The sequence below is a fragment of the Ipomoea triloba genome, chromosome 5 (assembly GCF_003576645.1).
Source record: "Ipomoea triloba cultivar NCNSP0323 chromosome 5, ASM357664v1".
In the NCBI taxonomy this organism is placed as follows: Eukaryota; Viridiplantae; Streptophyta; class Magnoliopsida; order Solanales; family Convolvulaceae; genus Ipomoea; species Ipomoea triloba.
In genome coordinates this window covers 30,846,341-30,867,295 of record NC_044920.1, presented here as the reverse complement: position 1 = coordinate 30,867,295, position 20,955 = coordinate 30,846,341, and the positions used below count along the sequence as shown (strand labels likewise).

The following is a 20,955-nucleotide window of genomic DNA, read 5'->3' as shown; positions in this document are numbered from 1 at the left end:
AACGTCAAAAGGTAAACAGGGAATTGTTTTTTTTGGTTTATTTGATTCTGTCTGGTTTTAGAGACCGCGTTTTAAAAGTTTTTTGGCATCCCAGTTTGTGTTTTTTGGGGTATATTTAGGACTTTAGTTTTACCTTTTAAACACAGTATGAAAAGACGGTATACTGTTTTTTTTTTGACAATTGATTTTGTAAGTACGTGGATATCTGCTAAACTCCAAAACAATATGCTGATTTCGGAGGACTAAAGGACATGTAAAAAAAAGTTATAATTTAAAAAAGTTTAATGTAATAACGGCCAAATATGCCATTGAAAGAGGAAGATTTGCGGCAGTTCCTTTTTTTTTTTCTTAAATTTAATTTTAATTAATTATTTTATTTAAAATTATTTTAAAATATTATTTTTAAAGGTGATAACAGGAAGATCAAGTCAAACAAGATACTTTGGGTTAATTTGCATACATTTGTGTAGTTCAGGGACCCAAGTGCATTGTTTTTGACTTCAATAGCCTAATTGCAATTTCGTTTGAAGTTCGGTGACCTATTTGACCCTAATTCCAAGTTTAATTACACGCATTTCAAAACAAATAAAAAAAACAATACAAAAAAAATGTCAAAAGGTTAACCTGACTTTTTTTTTGTTTGCTTTATTTTTTCTAGTCTAGATTCTGTTTACGCTTTTGGTGTAAATTTAGGCCTATAGTTTTATATTCTAAATGCAGCATGAAAAGATGTCATATTGTTTTGGTTTTCCACTTCTTTTTTTTTTTTGTTAGTACGTGGTTATCCTCTGAAATCCGAGACAACCTCAGTGTACAAGGTTAATATTAGCTGTATTGTTTGTATCTTTAAGAACTGTCAATTTTTTTCATCATATTACAGGGATTGTTGCCTTGCTCTCCCCAACATTATCTATTTTTTTCATCTTTCTTCATTGATTTTATTTCTCATTCTTATAATATTTCATGTCAAATGGCGAATCATGCTTCGTCCTCTTCTCATTCTCAATTCATTTATTGAAATGATTTTGATGATGCGTCATTATTAGGCGAGCTAAATCTAGCTCCCCTTTATGATTTCGAGAATGATCTGTTAGGACCGATTGAACCACCAATTGGAAATAAACCACTTTATGAAATAGGAATTGCAAATGAAATTGATCCGTTTGTTGACGTTGAACCCACCACTACACATGAGCGTGTTGATGATGGTGAATCTGCAGATGTGATGCCTGAAAAGAATGATAAGAAAAGATGGGTCAAGAGGACGTTTTGTGATTCAAGTACGGTAACTAAGGAAATGATTTCAAGCTTTTTCCATTTACCGATAAATGAAGCAGCCGTTCAATTGAAGATGGGACTTACAATTTTAAAGGTTCGTTGCAGGGAATTAGGAATCTCCAAATGGCCTCAAAAGAAACTCTTGAGGCTGGATGATGACGAGGTAATTCCAACTCCCGCTTCTAGCCAGGTCATCTATTCAACTTTAGAAAATACCGAGGATTATATATGGGATTACCAATACCATGACTTTACTTTACCTCTCTGGGATTTTGAGGGTGATGCACAAGTTGTTCAAGAGACATCTAATCCGGGTATAATTGCTGCAGATGAAAAGCCAACCCCCAAAGATCCATGGAGTTTTGAAATGCTTTCTAAGTTATTTCATTTACCCGTTTCTCAGGCGGCAAGAAAAATGAAAGTTGGGGATGTAAAGTTTAAACAAATCTGCAGGAAATGTGGTGTCAATCGATGGCCGTATATGAAGTTGAAAAGTATGGATCAACTAATTCAAAGCGTTCAAACAATGAGTAAGTTCAAGAAAAAATCTAACCGGGATGAGAGGGTTAAAGAGCTACAAATGGAAAAAGAGCGGATGATGAGAGACCCAAGAGTTGAGTTTAGTTTCGAAACTATAAAAATCAGAAACTCTTCTTGGAGGAAGAAAAGATATAAGTACTTGACGAAGCTTTCTTATTCTGCACATGATGCAAGTTCATCTACAGCTGTTGATGTCAAATCTGAAGGGATTAATTAAGTTCTTTAATCTGTACGCTAAGCTTGTTATCCTGTCTTTAATTTTATGAATGAAATTTTTAGCTACTCATTTTTCCATCTAATTAAATCATGTTCAAATGAATACTTGCTATGGGTGCTTATTGATTGAAATTAAAATGTTTAACAGCTTTCAATAAAAATGTTATCTTTTTAGCTTCATCCTGACATGCTGACTCCAGTTGAAATTGTTAGATTCCTGGGAAGGACTATTACAAAGATGTTTTATTAATAATTATAATTAAGTAATGCATGATTTATAAGCGTCTAAGAAAAAAGTTTTATAATACAACCACAATTTTAAATAGATTTAAGAGGGATAACAAAATACAAGCCATAAATAATGTACATATGCGTTAAAAAAAGTTTATCGTCTAACTTGTTTAATCGACTTTTGCTCTTTTACCTTTATCAAGACTTACTGATTTCTCTTTACTTGTAGCATCTTCTAGAATGTCAGTAGCATGTTTTGATGATTCATCGAAGTCTAACCTTCTCTTTGTTGGATTGCCCACCGTAAAAGTTTCTTCCACAATGTTGGATGAACGTGCATGTGGTGTTGCTTGTTGTTCACCAGTGTCTCTTGTTATGTCCTTACAAATACATGCTACTGAATAAGTCAATGTCGATGGATGATCTTCATTTAGAGCATTTATCCTTAGACCAACAACAAAATCAATAGCATCTAACTTTTGTTGGAATATTTCACTGTCCTGAACAGTTGTTGGCATTTCAATTCCAACTAACAACATTAGCCGGTGCACATCATGATTAAAGAGAATAGCTTGCACAATTGTAGAACCATCCGATATTTCAACATTTAACTTATACCTACAACGGGCAAAGAGAGTGAAAATAAGTTTAAAGTTAACTTGTTAACATAATAGATAAGATGTATATTCTGTTTGTATACCTCCTGACAGTGAGACCATCAGTTTGGCCACAGTATAAGCAATGGAGTTTTAATCCTTCGATGGAATTCACTGTCTTGTTGCAATAGTTGCAACCAATATAATACTCAAGCGGACCAACATTCTTCATTCTAAGCTTCCCTCTAACCCATGCAATAGGTTTCTACAGGAAAACAGACGTGTGTTATAAAAAAAGTTATTTTTAGAATATAGATTGTTAATCATTATAGTATGCTATAGAGAAATTGGAAAAAATATATTACTCTATACCTGCTTTAATTCATTGTCAATTTCAGCAAAGGTGCACTTTGGTTGTTGCAATGCGTTTGAGAGTGTGAGAAAAGAGTCAAGATAAGTTTTGTCTACAATTGTTTTGTAGATAACGCTTAAGTTGTTGTCTTTCCTGTGAAATAAAAATCATATTTTTATAAATCAACATAAATATTAAGTAATACTTTGGAAGTTAGTTGGAAGAAATACCATTTATTAAGAACCGTTGCATGTTGTCCGGGTGGATTTACTTCGATAGTGGTATCATATCTCGTACTTAGTGTAATACCTATTTAAGTAGTAAAACACATGTAAAAATGTAATATGTTCGTTAATAGTATTAAATATTTATAAACAAAAAAAACATCATGTACCTTGGAATGCATTTACATGAACTCCCTGAGCAATAACAATCGGAAATTTGCCTTGACTAAGTTGTAAATCAATTTGAATTCCTTCAGTCATGACAAAGTTGCCCCATAGAGTGATGATAACAGGTTTTGATCTTTGCATTAACAAAAAAAAACAATATTATAAAATAGAATGCATAACAATTAAGATTTAAAATATAATCAGTTTGAATATAAATAAGAGTTAAAGTATAATACTCTTCATTGATGATCACAAACTCATTAATATTTTGTTGACCATTCCTTGTCGTAATGTATTGACGTGGTAGTTTGCAAATAACAATAGCTAGCACATCTGTAGTCATGAGTTGGAAAATAGCAGGAGAGGTTGCTGGCATATATACCTTGGAGAAATATAAGCAGAAATATAGTATGATAGATAACAGTAGTAAACTAATAAGCTTACTTATCAGTTGTCGAGATGAAAAACATGCGTAAAAATCTGAGAATGGGGTTATGTGTGGCTGAACCGGTTCGTTGATGTTTATCTCATCTCCAGCAACAACATCTTCAATCATAGTTCTCCTTGTAATGTTCCACAAATTTCTATAATTTGGGTCTGGCAAATTGATGAATTCCCTAGCTGGTTTTACTGATGCATTTGAGATAGTGTATGTGCAGTGTAACTTCAACCTTTCATCAAGTACGTCTATCTCATTGTCATATAACATTGCCTGTACTTTGTTGCCCTGCACAAAGTTACAAGATTAAAAAAGTCTATAAGCTATGGTAGTTGTTGTATGTAAAATTCTTTAATATGGAGTAAAGAATACACATTTTAGAAATACATGAATTGAATATATAAATACTATTCGTTTGCATGATATGAATGACTTACTTCAGAATCTTGAAATATAATTGGTTTGTATTTTTTGCCTGGTGAAGATCTCGATTCTCTTACACTGTGTTTATGAAAAACTATTACTTTGCATTTCCATGCATGTAAATCGACAGTAACAGCTGGTATCAACACAAGATCGTCCATACTACAAAAGAAGTTGGGAAAGTTGTTATGCAAAACTCGACTGTGACATAAAATACGTGAAGTAGAAGAATAAAAGTCATGACAAGCTTACTTGTAAAAAGATGCAGCAATAATAAATTATTTTAGTATCATCATGAAATATACTTGATAATTTCTCGGTAAACAATGTTTTGTGTAAAACTTGCTACAATGGATTCACTATCATCTGTACATATAAGTATTTTCAATGAACTTGCAGTCTTTGCACGCGACATTGCCACGTATAATTGCCCATGGCTAAAAACTGGCTCCTTCAAGTATATTCCCACAAAATCTAGGGTTTGACCTTGTGATTTATTAATTGTCATTGCAAAGCAAACTTTTATCGGGAATTGAGTTCTTTTGAATGGAATGACACATTTATCATCCTTCGATGTCTGAAGTGGTATCCTAGGTATCAATACATGTTTACCCTTGTATTCTCCGACTGCAATAACACAACTTATGATATGATCTCCAAACGCATCACATATAAGCCTTGTACCATTGCACAAACCTTCACATGGATTGAGATTCCTTAGTAATATCACAGGACAACTTTTTTTTAAGCACAACATATGTGGAGGCAATCCAGCAGGAGACAATGTGTGTAAATAATCTTGGCAATGTAAATATTTTGAATCACTTGGTTCATCATAACTTATGTAAGTCTTATTTGCACCAGGGAACTTGTCTAACAAGAGAAAATTAATTTCGTCAACAAATTCATTCTTTGTTGTCAATATTGCTCTTTCCATCAATGAGTATGGATCATTGGAAAATAAGCCCAAATCTGGGTAGACAGATTCAAACAGAACGTCTAATGGTGGTCTACAACCATTATTTTTAATTAGCAAATGAGATGGAACTTTGATCTTGTTTTGCAAATCCATTTTTTCTGAACCATTACCAATCCTCATTAAATAATCAGCAAAGGTATGATCTTCCTGTGCACGCATGTTTTGCGTTAAAGTCAATCGTCGAATGTGTGGCCATATCAAACTTGACTTAACTAAACATGCTTCAATAAAATCTTCTTTTTTTCCATGCCTTACAATTGGCAGTGTCTGCCTAAAATCACCTCCAAATACAATGACTTTTCCACCAAATAAATCATTACACTCCATAATATCCTTTAAGCTTGTATCAAGACTCTCAATAATCTTTCGATTTGCCATCGAAGCCTCATCCCAAAGAATTAATTTGCATTCTTTGAGTAATCGGGCCTCAGCAGTTTGTTTGCCTATATTGCAAATGTGTTTATCATCCCCATCGAGTGGCAATTTGAAACGAGAGTGTGCAGTGCGACCGCCCGGAAGTATTGATGCGGCGATTCCAGAAGTTGCAGTTGCAAGAGCAAGAAAACCTCTAGATCTAACAGTCGCCAGTAAGCATCGATATAAAAAAGTCTTGCCTGTCCCTGCTGGTCCATCAACAAAATATATGCCGCCTTTGTTCGCAAAGACATTTTCAATGATAGTGTCAAATGCTGCACGTTGGCAAGCATTCAACTTCTGCACGCCTGCCAAGTCAGACTCGCTAACTTCCAAACTTCGCTCATACATTATTTCATGAGTCATTGTTGTTGCTATATCAAGTTCAGTAAACGTATCAACCAAGTTGTAATCATATAAGTTTTTGCCCATTTTGTGCAAGTTGTTTGCAATCAACTTGAGGACTAATGATTCACTTTCATCAATCGTGTGCAATCCATTCCTTAAGAAGTCTTGGCACATGTAAGATTTGTATTTTATCCAAAGTGAACGAGGATTTGAAAGATCACAAAAGATCAGAAGCATTGCAAATAACTTCCTCAAACTCGATGGCATTTGGAATAGCAACGCTTCATCTAGTGATTGTTCAATGATTGAATCTCCAGATAGAAGTCCGAGTTTTTCAACTGCCTCACGGAAAGTTTCAGCAAAGTAACCATTAATAGTTTTTAAGGATTCAAACGATGTGGGTGCCCTTACGTTCATCAACAACATTCGCAAATAGTATCGTTCTCCTTCAGTTGGGTTAACAGTTACAAGCCTACCGATGACCTTCAGTTGTTTCCTTGGCTTCCAAGACTTTGTTGATTTGCACCAAACAAAATGGCAAGGGAATTCAACATAAAGCAAATTCATCATTTTCGCATATTCATTTGCTAGATTCATAGAAAAGAATTCTGTCAACATGGTACGACATGCTTCTTCCCTACTAACAATATGAATTATTCTTTCATGTCCATAAAAATTTATATATTGGGAATTTTCCAAATGCACTTGCAATTGAATAACAGCGGGTTTTAGCTCGGCTATTGCAAAACCATATATTCGCCATGCAGCTTCAGGGGGAGAAATACATCGTGCATTCTGGTATTCTTTAATCTCGTCAATCACATAATCGCTCATGTTATCAGCCAAAGACATGCGAACTCTATCATGGCCTTTATAAATATATTTGTATATATACTTGACAGACTTAATGGTTGCACAAACCTCAACATTTATGTGGCAATCAAATTTCAACAATAATTGAGGATTATACGGAACGATCCATCGATTGTCAAGCTTAAACCCTTTAATCTGAACAAAAAAAGAGGTATTTCGCCTCTTATAAATAGGGTATGAGTCATCATCAAACCTAGTCTCAGGACAGAATGAACGAGGGTACTTGCTTTTGCAAGAGGGTGAAGTTTGGCATTTCTTTTGGACCATGCAAGGACATGTTTGATTAAGAGAACCACAAGGGCCATGAACCATATGTTTTTTTACAAGGTCATACAACGTTGGCTGCGTTTCCTTATTTGGGATTTCTGCACACACGTATTCGTCAACAAAAGAAGACGACGACATCATGGATTTGTTTTTGAGAATAATAAGGAAATGAGCATGTGGAAGACCTCTTTTTTGGAATTCAATCACATATGTGTATGCAGAAATCTCACCAAAGAAATGTTTTTTTGTAATGTCATTCTTTAATTCTTGCAATTTAGCATGAAATACTCTTGCAACCAAATCTGGCCTATTATGTGCCTCGTCATTGAATTCCAAAAGACGTTTAATTTCTGGCCAATTTGGATTGCATGTTATAGTTAGGAAAAAATCTGGTTTACCAAAGTTTTGGACAAGTGACATCGCATCCATATATCGCCCACGCATATCCCTAGGTCCTCCAATGAACGACGAAGGTAAGATAACTCTGCGACCAACATCATTACCAAATACCGCACCGGTACTGACACTGTCAACCAACCCTTGAAAATTCTCTGACCTACAAAGTTGTTGTTTCTTCCTAAAATAATCAAGACGTTGTGTTTCGACCTTGATATATATGTCAACAATAAATTGTTGAAACAGTCTGCCAGTATGTAGTAATAATGATGTGTCACCTGAACGCATTTGAAATTTGTATGCGTAATATTCCCTGCAAGATACTGAACGCCGTTTTTTCCTTTCTCGGAATACGGTTTCCTCAGCTTGAAGTAATTCTTCAACATTTGATACATCATTAGCATTGATATACAATGCACTGGCATATGTATTGCGAGTTGAAGTATTGTTTGGAAAAACTCGTTCAATACCCTCATGCCATCCAGCATCACCGAATGGGAACAACAAAGGGTACTGTAATGGATCATAACAACCATAATAATATTGGATATTCTGAGCACGACCACTGTGTGCGTATACCCTTATGTTCCTATTATCTCCAGAGCCCTCAAAATCTTCAATCCACACTGCAGCAACTTGAGAAGTTGTTGGTGCATTATAAATCCTCTGGTCAAGCGAAGGACATGATTGCAGCGAAATGCTAAACTCATCAGAATGCACAAGATCCTTAAGACTCCGAAAGAATTTAGCATATGGGTTGTGAGACATGACCTCGATAAGATCTGAGACAATTTTCTCATCTAAATGACCAACTTTGCTAACTCTATTCTCTACTTCATGATCAGTGTCGTAAAAATAGAGTTGTAGATTGCGGGGGGGACAACCATCAGGCAATAAGTCATTTATAAAATGGTAAATTTGTCCTTGCACTTTGAAAGTATAAATGCCTTTATTTCTCCTACACAAATCTTTTTCATAGTTATGAATACCAAGCGAAGTAAAAGCAAATGTGTTGTTGTAAGTCCTAACGCACGAACGGAAATTATTGTAGCTCTTATCAGGGCTGGTGTATAATGCCTTTAAAGTCGGTGGCATTCCGTTCGCCACAAGAACAACTTCACCCTTACAACAACAAAATCCAGGAGGTTCATATTGAAGTCGCTTCGCTCCACAATAAATACAATCAGGAATCGCGGATAACATAAATGTGTTTTTTGCATCATTTTGCAATGCGCCTGCTGATTACACAATTGTATTCATGTGTGTTTTATTTCCAAATGTCAAAAGCGCATGACATTTTGTTGGCCGCAGCACGAGCGGAAAAAATGAGAATAAAAAAAAGTCAACACCAACTAATAAATCGATTTTTGTTCTTTCAAATACGTTTGAACAAAAATGCGTAAATGGATGACATTTCACACCTGAAGAAATCGCCAATTGGTCATCCACAGAGGCATTACTATGATTGTTTGATGTTTCGCCTATTTGATTTTGTTGGGACAATTTTTTCCATGCGTCTTTATTTTTATTTCTTTTACGCTCACGCAATTCATCTTGCGTAAATCTTGTACGACCTCTTAATCGGTTGTTCATAACTCTAAGCACTGAACAATCATAAATAACTATATTTGCTAAACACGCAGAAGCAAAATTAAAATTAACAAAACGTAAACGTAACGGAAACAAACCAATATAATGTACAGAAAAAAATAGAACTTAAAAATTAATGTTATTTAAAACAATAGTCAATATAGATGCAGTAACCAATTGTTATTTTTTGGTAATAATATTGCATTTGAAATGTATATTTTGTGATATCAAATATGAGAAATTGACCTCTGATTTGATCGGGTAAAAGTTTATTCATGTTCTCCTGAATTAGTAGGAGAAATTGATATTTTGTATAGATAAAGTTGTAAATGGATGAATGGGAATTTTATTCTACAAATGTACCCATTACATCACTATAGTAACGATTTATTATAATACCAAGATAACAATTATATTATATTATATTCTTTTTTTATTAGTATTATATTGTCTGAGATCATGGGAGGAGAGTTTTTTGAATTGTAAATGCATGCTTTGTATCCCACTTTCATTTGTTTATTTCCACACCGGTTCAATCATGCATAAACCTACATTTTTCATTTGATAAATCCAATCCTTGTTTTACTTTAGAATTTTGGATGGTTGCCTACTTGCAACACAAATAAAGGAGCAAGAAGGAAATAATTCTCATGGAAAATCTTCATTTTTATTTGTGCACTTGGAATTTGAAATTTGGAATTTGAATCCTACACATCCTGATTATTGTGCTGCATGGAGTAAATAATTTCGAATAAATGGGTGCTGACGTGCTCATATGTGGATCGGGTTTATGGTTGATTTATTTGCATCGGTCTAAAATTGGGATGGCTTGGTTGTATTTGCCTATTTGGTTAGGTCTAGTTTTTTTGGGTCAAGCCAATTAAGATTATCTTTTGAAAGAATATCAACAAATGAACATGGTTAAAAAATTCGTTGGAAAAAAAATTTCTGGCTCATCATCCACTATCCTATGCAATAACAAAATAAATTTTGAACATTTGTTTCTTTTGTCTTATCGTTTTTTTTAAAGCAGATTTTGTTTCCTATACTTTTTTTTTTGTTATTTGAATTATAAACCTATAATTGATTTAATATTTGTATTATTTTTTCAGTTATTTTCATCATAACTATATAATTAAATTGAATCGAAAAATAAATAAAATAAACATACGTCATTAAGTTTTTGTATCATAACCATTTTAAATTTTAATTATAATTAAATTATTCAAAAGTTAAATCAATTAATATTTATTTTGGTGTTGGGTTGCAACATTTATTAAAATAAAATACGTAAAGTAGATTTTACTAATACTTATAAATACTTATATACTTTTCATTGTTGTTTTTTTTGTTAATCATTTTAAATTGTTATTATATTAGATTATTCAAAAGTTAAATCAATAAATATTTATTTTGGTGTTTGGTTCCTACATTTATTATTATTGTAGTGATGTATAACAAAAAGTTATGGAGGCAGGCAGGCAGCATACGCATGTGCGTTTCAAAATTTTTTTTGGCAGCTTTGCACTTTTTTTCCTAATTTACAATTTTTTTATAAGAATTCTCATTTCCACTTAATATAGTATCTCCACATAAACTTTCATCTTTATTAATTTCATTCGGCAGTAGAGGAGAATAGGATAAGAATTACCCAGTTTTTTTCCTCTTCTTTCTTTTGTGTTGGAAAATTTTATAATAATATTGCATTTTAAGTGACTATTTTGTGGTATAAAATATGAGAACTTCACTTCCGATTTAGTCGGGTAAATGTGAATTCGATTTCTTCTAATTAGTAGAAGAAATTAATATTTTGTACACATAAAGTAGAAAATAGGTGAATGAGAAATTGGTTCTCAAAATATACCTATTAGATCACTTTAATAATGCTTTATTATAATAATAATATTTTATCATTATTATTATTATTATATTATTATTATTATTATTATTATTATTATTATTATTTGGTGGAAAGATGAGATTATTGGAATTGGTAATGTTTTGTCTCCCACCACCTTTGCTTTTGCCCTCTTTCACGCCGGATCACCATCCCCCATGGTTGACTCCATCAATGATCTTTGTCTTTTCCTCTTCAAGAATCCATCATATTTATATATATGGGTTATGCTAAAAGAGTGAAGTGGGAGTTAAAGGGATGAAGTGGATAGAAGCTGCCTTTCGGCAGAGAGAAGAGAAAGATTAGGTAAAAATCTTTTCTTCTGATTTCTTTCTTTCTACTACTATTTGGATTAATTCACAAGTTATGGTTGAGTAATCCAAGATAGTTGAGTGTTGAAGAGCAACACATGAGTCAGAAAAGAAATATTATTTGATGAATTACTTCTATTCCTTCGGCAGTGAAGAAGGAAAGAAGAAATCAAATTATTTGGGTTCCATTGCATTCTTCTTCTTCTTTGGTTTGATCCTTCAAACTTTTGGGATTAAGGCATTGTGTTCAATCCTTGTTCTAGTTCGCCGAAAATAATATAGATTGAGTGCTCAACTATATTATTGTAATTCATTTTATCCTGGGAGACCGACACTACAACGCTCCTAGCACCATGGGAGGTAGCNATTGTTCAATGATTGAATCTCCAGATAGAAGTCCGAGTTTTTCAACTGCCTCACGGAAAGTTTCAGCAAAGTAACCATTAATAGTTTTTAAGGATTCAAACGATGTGGGTGCCCTTACGTTCATCAACAACATTCGCAAATAGTATCGTTCTCCTTCAGTTGGGTTAACAGTTACAAGCCTACCGATGACCTTCAGTTGTTTCCTTGGCTTCCAAGACTTTGTTGATTTGCACCAAACAAAATGGCAAGGGAATTCAACATAAAGCAAATTCATCATTTTCGCATATTCATTTGCTAGATTCATAGAAAAGAATTCTGTCAACATGGTACGACATGCTTCTTCCCTACTAACAATATGAATTATTCTTTCATGTCCATAAAAATTTATATATTGGGAATTTTCCAAATGCACTTGCAATTGAATAACAGCGGGTTTTAGCTCGGCTATTGCAAAACCATATATTCGCCATGCAGCTTCAGGGGGAGAAATACATCGTGCATTCTGGTATTCTTTAATCTCGTCAATCACATAATCGCTCATGTTATCAGCCAAAGACATGCGAACTCTATCATGGCCTTTATAAATATATTTGTATATATACTTGACAGACTTAATGGTTGCACAAACCTCAACATTTATGTGGCAATCAAATTTCAACAATAATTGAGGATTATACGGAACGATCCATCGATTGTCAAGCTTAAACCCTTTAATCTGAACAAAAAAAGAGGTATTTCGCCTCTTATAAATAGGGTATGAGTCATCATCAAACCTAGTCTCAGGACAGAATGAACGAGGGTACTTGCTTTTGCAAGAGGGTGAAGTTTGGCATTTCTTTTGGACCATGCAAGGACATGTTTGATTAAGAGAACCACAAGGGCCATGAACCATATGTTTTTTTACAAGGTCATACAACGTTGGCTGCGTTTCCTTATTTGGGATTTCTGCACACACGTATTCGTCAACAAAAGAAGACGACGACATCATGGATTTGTTTTTGAGAATAATAAGGAAATGAGCATGTGGAAGACCTCTTTTTTGGAATTCAATCACATATGTGTATGCAGAAATCTCACCAAAGAAATGTTTTTTTGTAATGTCATTCTTTAATTCTTGCAATTTAGCATGAAATACTCTTGCAACCAAATCTGGCCTATTATGTGCCTCGTCATTGAATTCCAAAAGACGTTTAATTTCTGGCCAATTTGGATTGCATGTTATAGTTAGGAAAAAATCTGGTTTACCAAAGTTTTGGACAAGTGACATCGCATCCATATATCGCCCACGCATATCCCTAGGTCCTCCAATGAACGACGAAGGTAAGATAACTCTGCGACCAACATCATTACCAAATACCGCACCGGTACTGACACTGTCAACCAACCCTTGAAAATTCTCTGACCTACAAAGTTGTTGTTTCTTCCTAAAATAATCAAGACGTTGTGTTTCGACCTTGATATATATGTCAACAATAAATTGTTGAAACAGTCTGCCAGTATGTAGTAATAATGATGTGTCACCTGAACGCATTTGAAATTTGTATGCGTAATATTCCCTGCAAGATACTGAACGCCGTTTTTTCCTTTCTCGGAATACGGTTTCCTCAGCTTGAAGTAATTCTTCAACATTTGATACATCATTAGCATTGATATACAATGCACTGGCATATGTATTGCGAGTTGAAGTATTGTTTGGAAAAACTCGTTCAATACCCTCATGCCATCCAGCATCACCGAATGGGAACAACAAAGGGTACTGTAATGGATCATAACAACCATAATAATATTGGATATTCTGAGCACGACCACTGTGTGCGTATACCCTTATGTTCCTATTATCTCCAGAGCCCTCAAAATCTTCAATCCACACTGCAGCAACTTGAGAAGTTGTTGGTGCATTATAAATCCTCTGGTCAAGCGAAGGACATGATTGCAGCGAAATGCTAAACTCATCAGAATGCACAAGATCCTTAAGACTCCGAAAGAATTTAGCATATGGGTTGTGAGACATGACCTCGATAAGATCTGAGACAATTTTCTCATCTAAATGACCAACTTTGCTAACTCTATTCTCTACTTCATGATCAGTGTCGTAAAAATAGAGTTGTAGATTGCGGGGGGGACAACCATCAGGCAATAAGTCATTTATAAAATGGTAAATTTGTCCTTGCACTTTGAAAGTATAAATGCCTTTATTTCTCCTACACAAATCTTTTTCATAGTTATGAATACCAAGCGAAGTAAAAGCAAATGTGTTGTTGTAAGTCCTAACGCACGAACGGAAATTATTGTAGCTCTTATCAGGGCTGGTGTATAATGCCTTTAAAGTCGGTGGCATTCCGTTCGCCACAAGAACAACTTCACCCTTACAACAACAAAATCCAGGAGGTTCATATTGAAGTCGCTTCGCTCCACAATAAATACAATCAGGAATCGCGGATAACATAAATGTGTTTTTTGCATCATTTTGCAATGCGCCTGCTGATTACACAATTGTATTCATGTGTGTTTTATTTCCAAATGTCAAAAGCGCATGACATTTTGTTGGCCGCAGCACGAGCGGAAAAAATGAGAATAAAAAAAAGTCAACACCAACTAATAAATCGATTTTTGTTCTTTCAAATACGTTTGAACAAAAATGCGTAAATGGATGACATTTCACACCTGAAGAAATCGCCAATTGGTCATCCACAGAGGCATTACTATGATTGTTTGATGTTTCGCCTATTTGATTTTGTTGGGACAATTTTTTCCATGCGTCTTTATTTTTATTTCTTTTACGCTCACGCAATTCATCTTGCGTAAATCTTGTACGACCTCTTAATCGGTTGTTCATAACTCTAAGCACTGAACAATCATAAATAACTATATTTGCTAAACACGCAGAAGCAAAATTAAAATTAACAAAACGTAAACGTAACGGAAACAAACCAATATAATGTACAGAAAAAAATAGAACTTAAAAATTAATGTTATTTAAAACAATAGTCAATATAGATGCAGTAACCAATTGTTATTTTTTGGTAATAATATTGCATTTGAAATGTATATTTTGTGATATCAAATATGAGAAATTGACCTCTGATTTGATCGGGTAAAAGTTTATTCATGTTCTCCTGAATTAGTAGGAGAAATTGATATTTTGTATAGATAAAGTTGTAAATGGATGAATGGGAATTTTATTCTACAAATGTACCCATTACATCACTATAGTAACGATTTATTATAATACCAAGATAACAATTATATTATATTATATTCTTTTTTTATTAGTATTATATTGTCTGAGATCATGGGAGGAGAGTTTTTTGAATTGTAAATGCATGCTTTGTATCCCACTTTCATTTGTTTATTTCCACACCGGTTCAATCATGCATAAACCTACATTTTTCATTTGATAAATCCAATCCTTGTTTTACTTTAGAATTTTGGATGGTTGCCTACTTGCAACACAAATAAAGGAGCAAGAAGGAAATAATTCTCATGGAAAATCTTCATTTTTATTTGTGCACTTGGAATTTGAAATTTGGAATTTGAATCCTACACATCCTGATTATTGTGCTGCATGGAGTAAATAATTTCGAATAAATGGGTGCTGACGTGCTCATATGTGGATCGGGTTTATGGTTGATTTATTTGCATCGGTCTAAAATTGGGATGGCTTGGTTGTATTTGCCTATTTGGTTAGGTCTAGTTTTTTTGGGTCAAGCCAATTAAGATTATCTTTTGAAAGAATATCAACAAATGAACATGGTTAAAAAATTCGTTGGAAAAAAAATTTCTGGCTCATCATCCACTATCCTATGCAATAACAAAATAAATTTTGAACATTTGTTTCTTTTGTCTTATCGTTTTTTTTAAAGCAGATTTTGTTTCCTATACTTTTTTTTTTGTTATTTGAATTATAAACCTATAATTGATTTAATATTTGTATTATTTTTTCAGTTATTTTCATCATAACTATATAATTAAATTGAATCGAAAAATAAATAAAATAAACATACGTCATTAAGTTTTTGTATCATAACCATTTTAAATTTTAATTATAATTAAATTATTCAAAAGTTAAATCAATTAATATTTATTTTGGTGTTGGGTTGCAACATTTATTAAAATAAAATACGTAAAGTAGATTTTACTAATACTTATAAATACTTATATACTTTTCATTGTTGTTTTTTTTGTTAATCATTTTAAATTGTTATTATATTAGATTATTCAAAAGTTAAATCAATAAATATTTATTTTGGTGTTTGGTTCCTACATTTATTATTATTGTAGTGATGTATAACAAAAAGTTATGGAGGCAGGCAGGCAGCATACGCATGTGCGTTTCAAAATTTTTTTTGGCAGCTTTGCACTTTTTTTCCTAATTTACAATTTTTTTATAAGAATTCTCATTTCCACTTAATATAGTATCTCCACATAAACTTTCATCTTTATTAATTTCATTCGGCAGTAGAGGAGAATAGGATAAGAATTACCCAGTTTTTTTCCTCTTCTTTCTTTTGTGTTGGAAAATTTTATAATAATATTGCATTTTAAGTGACTATTTTGTGGTATAAAATATGAGAACTTCACTTCCGATTTAGTCGGGTAAATGTGAATTCGATTTCTTCTAATTAGTAGAAGAAATTAATATTTTGTACACATAAAGTAGAAAATAGGTGAATGAGAAATTGGTTCTCAAAATATACCTATTAGATCACTTTAATAATGCTTTATTATAATAATAATATTTTATCATTATTATTATTATTATATTATTATTATTATTATTATTATTATTATTATTATTTGGTGGAAAGATGAGATTATTGGAATTGGTAATGTTTTGTCTCCCACCACCTTTGCTTTTGCCCTCTTTCACGCCGGATCACCATCCCCCATGGTTGACTCCATCAATGATCTTTGTCTTTTCCTCTTCAAGAATCCATCATATTTATATATATGGGTTATGCTAAAAGAGTGAAGTGGGAGTTAAAGGGATGAAGTGGATAGAAGCTGCCTTTCGGCAGAGAGAAGAGAAAGATTAGGTAAAAATCTTTTCTTCTGATTTCTTTCTTTCTACTACTATTTGGATTAATTCACAAGTTATGGTTGAGTAATCCAAGATAGTTGAGTGTTGAAGAGCAACACATGAGTCAGAAAAGAAATATTATTTGATGAATTACTTCTATTCCTTCGGCAGTGAAGAAGGAAAGAAGAAATCAAATTATTTGGGTTCCATTGCATTCTTCTTCTTCTTTGGTTTGATCCTTCAAACTTTTGGGATTAAGGCATTGTGTTCAATCCTTGTTCTAGTTCGCCGAAAATAATATAGATTGAGTGCTCAACTATATTATTGTAATTCATTTTATCCTGGGAGACCGACACTACAACGCTCCTAGCACCATGGGAGGTAGCGAATTGGTTTTAAGGAAACTGTGTTATATACGACTTGGGTTTTTCCATTACTGTTTCCATTTCCATTACCGGGCTGTTATTTTCAGATTTCTCATTTATATTCGGAATATATTGTTATTTTTGAATTATTTCTTGCCAATTTATGTTTTGCTATTATTATTGATGTACATGTTTATTGTACCGAATTCTCCTACTATATTTCTGTCTAATGTATTATTAGAAGATGATCCGGGCAAACCCTTTCCTTTCATTTTTCCCTAACATTTCGTTCGGCAGAGAAGTAAATAGAATAATTTTTTTTTGTTTTCTTTACCCCTCATTCCTTGTTGGAGCTCATATTCACCTTGCTGTTGCCGTGGATGGGTTTGGCTAGTTATTTGATGTTGTCTTTATCATATATTTTGAAGGCCAGTTTGAATTTATATTCTGTCTCTTTTGGATATTCGCGTATTGTTCTTTGTAATATATGCAGTTATAGATTATATACATTTTTTGTCATGTGCAAGATATATGTTAGAAATATTTGTATATGTAGATTCCTAATGTAAAGATGTATTTTAGTATACATTAAATTAATAATAACGATATGGAAAAGGTTCTTTCTCTAATTTTTTTTTTCCAAACATATTCAGTTGACATAGGAAATGAGTTACCAACAACAGAACNAGGTGAATGAGAAATTGATTCTCAAAATATACCAAATCGGATAAATGTGAATTCGATTTCTTCTAATTAGTAGAAGAAATTAATATTTTGTACACATAAAGTAGAAAATAGGTGAATGAGAAATTGGTTCTCAAAATATACCTATTAGATCACTTTAATAATGCTTTATTATAATAATAATATTTTATCATTATTATTATTATTATATTATTATTATTATTATTATTATTATTATTATTATTTGGTGGAAAGATGAGATTATTGGAATTGGTAATGTTTTGTCTCCCACCACCTTTGCTTTTGCCCTCTTTCACGCCGGATCACCATCCCCCATGGTTGACTCCATCAATGATCTTTGTCTTTTCCTCTTCAAGAATCCATCATATTTATATATATGGGTTATGCTAAAAGAGTGAAGTGGGAGTTAAAGGGATGAAGTGGATAGAAGCTGCCTTTCGGCAGAGAGAAGAGAAAGATTAGGTAAAAATCTTTTCTTCTGATTTCTTTCTTTCTACTACTATTTGGATTAATTCACAAGTTATGGTTGAGTAATCCAAGATAGTTGAGTGTTGAAGAGCAACACATGAGTCAGAAAAGAAATATTATTTGATGAATTACTTCTATTCCTTCGGCAGTGAAGAAGGAAAGAAGAAATCAAATTATTTGGGTTCCATTGCATTCTTCTTCTTCTTTGGTTTGATCCTTCAAACTTTTGGGATTAAGGCATTGTGTTCAATCCTTGTTCTAGTTCGCCGAAAATAATATAGATTGAGTGCTCAACTATATTATTGTAATTCATTTTATCCTGGGAGACCGACACTACAACGCTCCTAGCACCATGGGAGGTAGCGAATTGGTTTTAAGGAAACTGTGTTATATACGACTTGGGTTTTTCCATTACTGTTTCCATTTCCATTACCGGGCTGTTATTTTCAGATTTCTCATTTATATTCGGAATATATTGTTATTTTTGAATTATTTCTTGCCAATTTATGTTTTGCTATTATTATTGATGTACATGTTTATTGTACCGAATTCTCCTACTATATTTCTGTCTAATGTATTATTAGAAGATGATCCGGGCAAACCCTTTCCTTTCATTTTTCCCTAACATTTCGTTCGGCAGAGAAGTAAATAGAATAATTTTTTTTTGTTTTCTTTACCCCTCATTCCTTGTTGGAGCTCATATTCACCTTGCTGTTGCCGTGGATGGGTTTGGCTAGTTATTTGATGTTGTCTTTATCATATATTTTGAAGGCCAGTTTGAATTTATATTCTGTCTCTTTTGGATATTCGCGTATTGTTCTTTGTAATATATGCAGTTATAGATTATATACATTTTTTGTCATGTGCAAGATATATGTTAGAAATATTTGTATATGTAGATTCCTAATGTAAAGATGTATTTTAGTATACATTAAATTAATAATAACGATATGGAAAAGGTTCTTTCTCTAATTTTTTTTTCCAAACATATTCAGTTGACATAGGAAATGAGTTACCAACAACAGAACTTAACTTTTACAACATAAGATTTAATTTTAGACTTACAGGTTGTGAAGCGACGTAGAATTACATTTGTAATGTGAAGATGTATTTTAGTATACATTAAATTAATAATAATGATATAACAGAAGGTTCTTTCTCTGTTTTTTTCCCAAACATATCCAGTTCATAAAGAAAATGATTTACCAAGAACATAACTTAACTTTCGCAACATAAGATATAATTTTAGACTCACAGGTTGTGAAGCGGCGTAGAATTCTCACCTATCAGAATGGATGCAAGCCATGCCGCTGTTTACAGGTACGTTGAAAAGAAGGTTTTTCCTGCACTGAGAAAAGCAAATAATGTAACCTATTTCACACCATGAAAGTGGCAAGTTACTGTAAAAGTGCTTCAAAAGAATAAAGATGGTCTACTTAATTTGTCTAATGAAGCAGATGAATATAAATAATTATGAACTCACAGGTTGCAAAGCAGTGTAGAATTCGAAGGTTTCAGGGAATTTGAGGTATATTATGGTGTTCAAACTCGTGAAGAAAGGCTGCATTTTATGTGCACTCAGAAAAGCACTTTCAAAAAAGAAAGGTCCGTGACTACAATAATTAAAGCATTAGTCTAAGACAAGTTCTCTTAACATATTTTCCCGTAACTTGCGGTATTNAGCAGCCTGAAATTGGAAGGTCGATCATCGGCAAGGGCAAATATGGCATTCTGTTTGCAAAGCACATCAATAAAAGCACAAGGTACAAAGAAATGCCATCGGAAAAAGTCTTGGGCAAATTATACTGAGCTTTTATATGTTATAGTGATGTTATGACTTCTTACAACTTATTTTCTAAGTTAGAAGTGGAGCCCCTAGGATCCACTTGCATTGATTGTGAGAAAGGGATCATAAAAGTTTTCTATCAGACTTTCACACGTCATAATCATATTTTGCACGGCACCATGTATGCAAAATTTTTAGTCGTTTCGCAACAGGAAAGATATATCACATTTTAAACTAAACAGCCAGAAATTTTGTTCAGTGGGGGCAAAATATAGTCAATATAAATTACACATCTCATTATTGTTTGATATAGGCGAAAAATAAAATACATCAAAATTTTATAAAAGTATTTATAACAAAATATGAAACAGAATTAATTTGATAAAATAATTCAAATAAAAAACGCATTATAAATTACACATCTCATCATTAATTTTATAAAAATATTTTTTTGAAGAAACTGTTTAAAAAAAATTTAAAGAAATATAATCATAAAAATTGTTGGACATAAGCGAAAAATAAACCACATTAAAACTTTATAAAAATATGCATAACAAAATGTGAAACATAATTAATTTGAAAACATATTATAAATTACATATCTCATTATTTAATTTTTGAAACATAATTAATTTGAGAACATATTATAAGTTACACATATTATTAATTTTTAAAAAAGTTATGTATACATTACACATCTCAT

At 32.7% G+C, this 20,955-nt stretch overlaps 2 protein-coding genes and 1 long non-coding RNA gene across 3 annotated transcripts; 1 reads left to right on the top strand and 2 right to left on the bottom strand.

The window, feature by feature from the left end:
• Window positions 1–2,435: 2,435 nt before the first annotated feature.
• Window positions 2,436–3,603, bottom strand: LOC116020566. The gene is made up of 5 exons (XM_031261035.1): window positions 3,599–3,603; window positions 3,444–3,509; window positions 3,234–3,366; window positions 2,966–3,126; window positions 2,436–2,883 (listed from the first exon to the last, which is right to left on the bottom strand). The coding sequence occupies exons 1-5, from the start codon at window positions 3,601–3,603 to the stop codon at window positions 2,436–2,438; spliced, it is 813 nt and encodes a 270-aa protein (XP_031116895.1).
• A 1,156-nt stretch (window positions 3,604–4,759) lies between these two features.
• On the bottom strand, window positions 4,760–8,839 carry LOC116020565. The gene has a single exon (XM_031261034.1). The coding sequence runs from the start codon at window positions 8,837–8,839 to the stop codon at window positions 4,760–4,762; it is 4,080 nt and encodes a 1,359-aa protein (XP_031116894.1).
• Window positions 8,840–11,757: 2,918 nt separating this feature from the next.
• Window positions 11,758–17,421, top strand: LOC116020641. The gene is made up of 2 exons (XR_004098819.1): window positions 11,758–11,902; window positions 17,310–17,421. It is a non-coding gene; the product is annotated as an uncharacterized LOC116020641 (long non-coding RNA).
• Window positions 17,422–20,955: the final 3,534 nt, after the last annotated feature.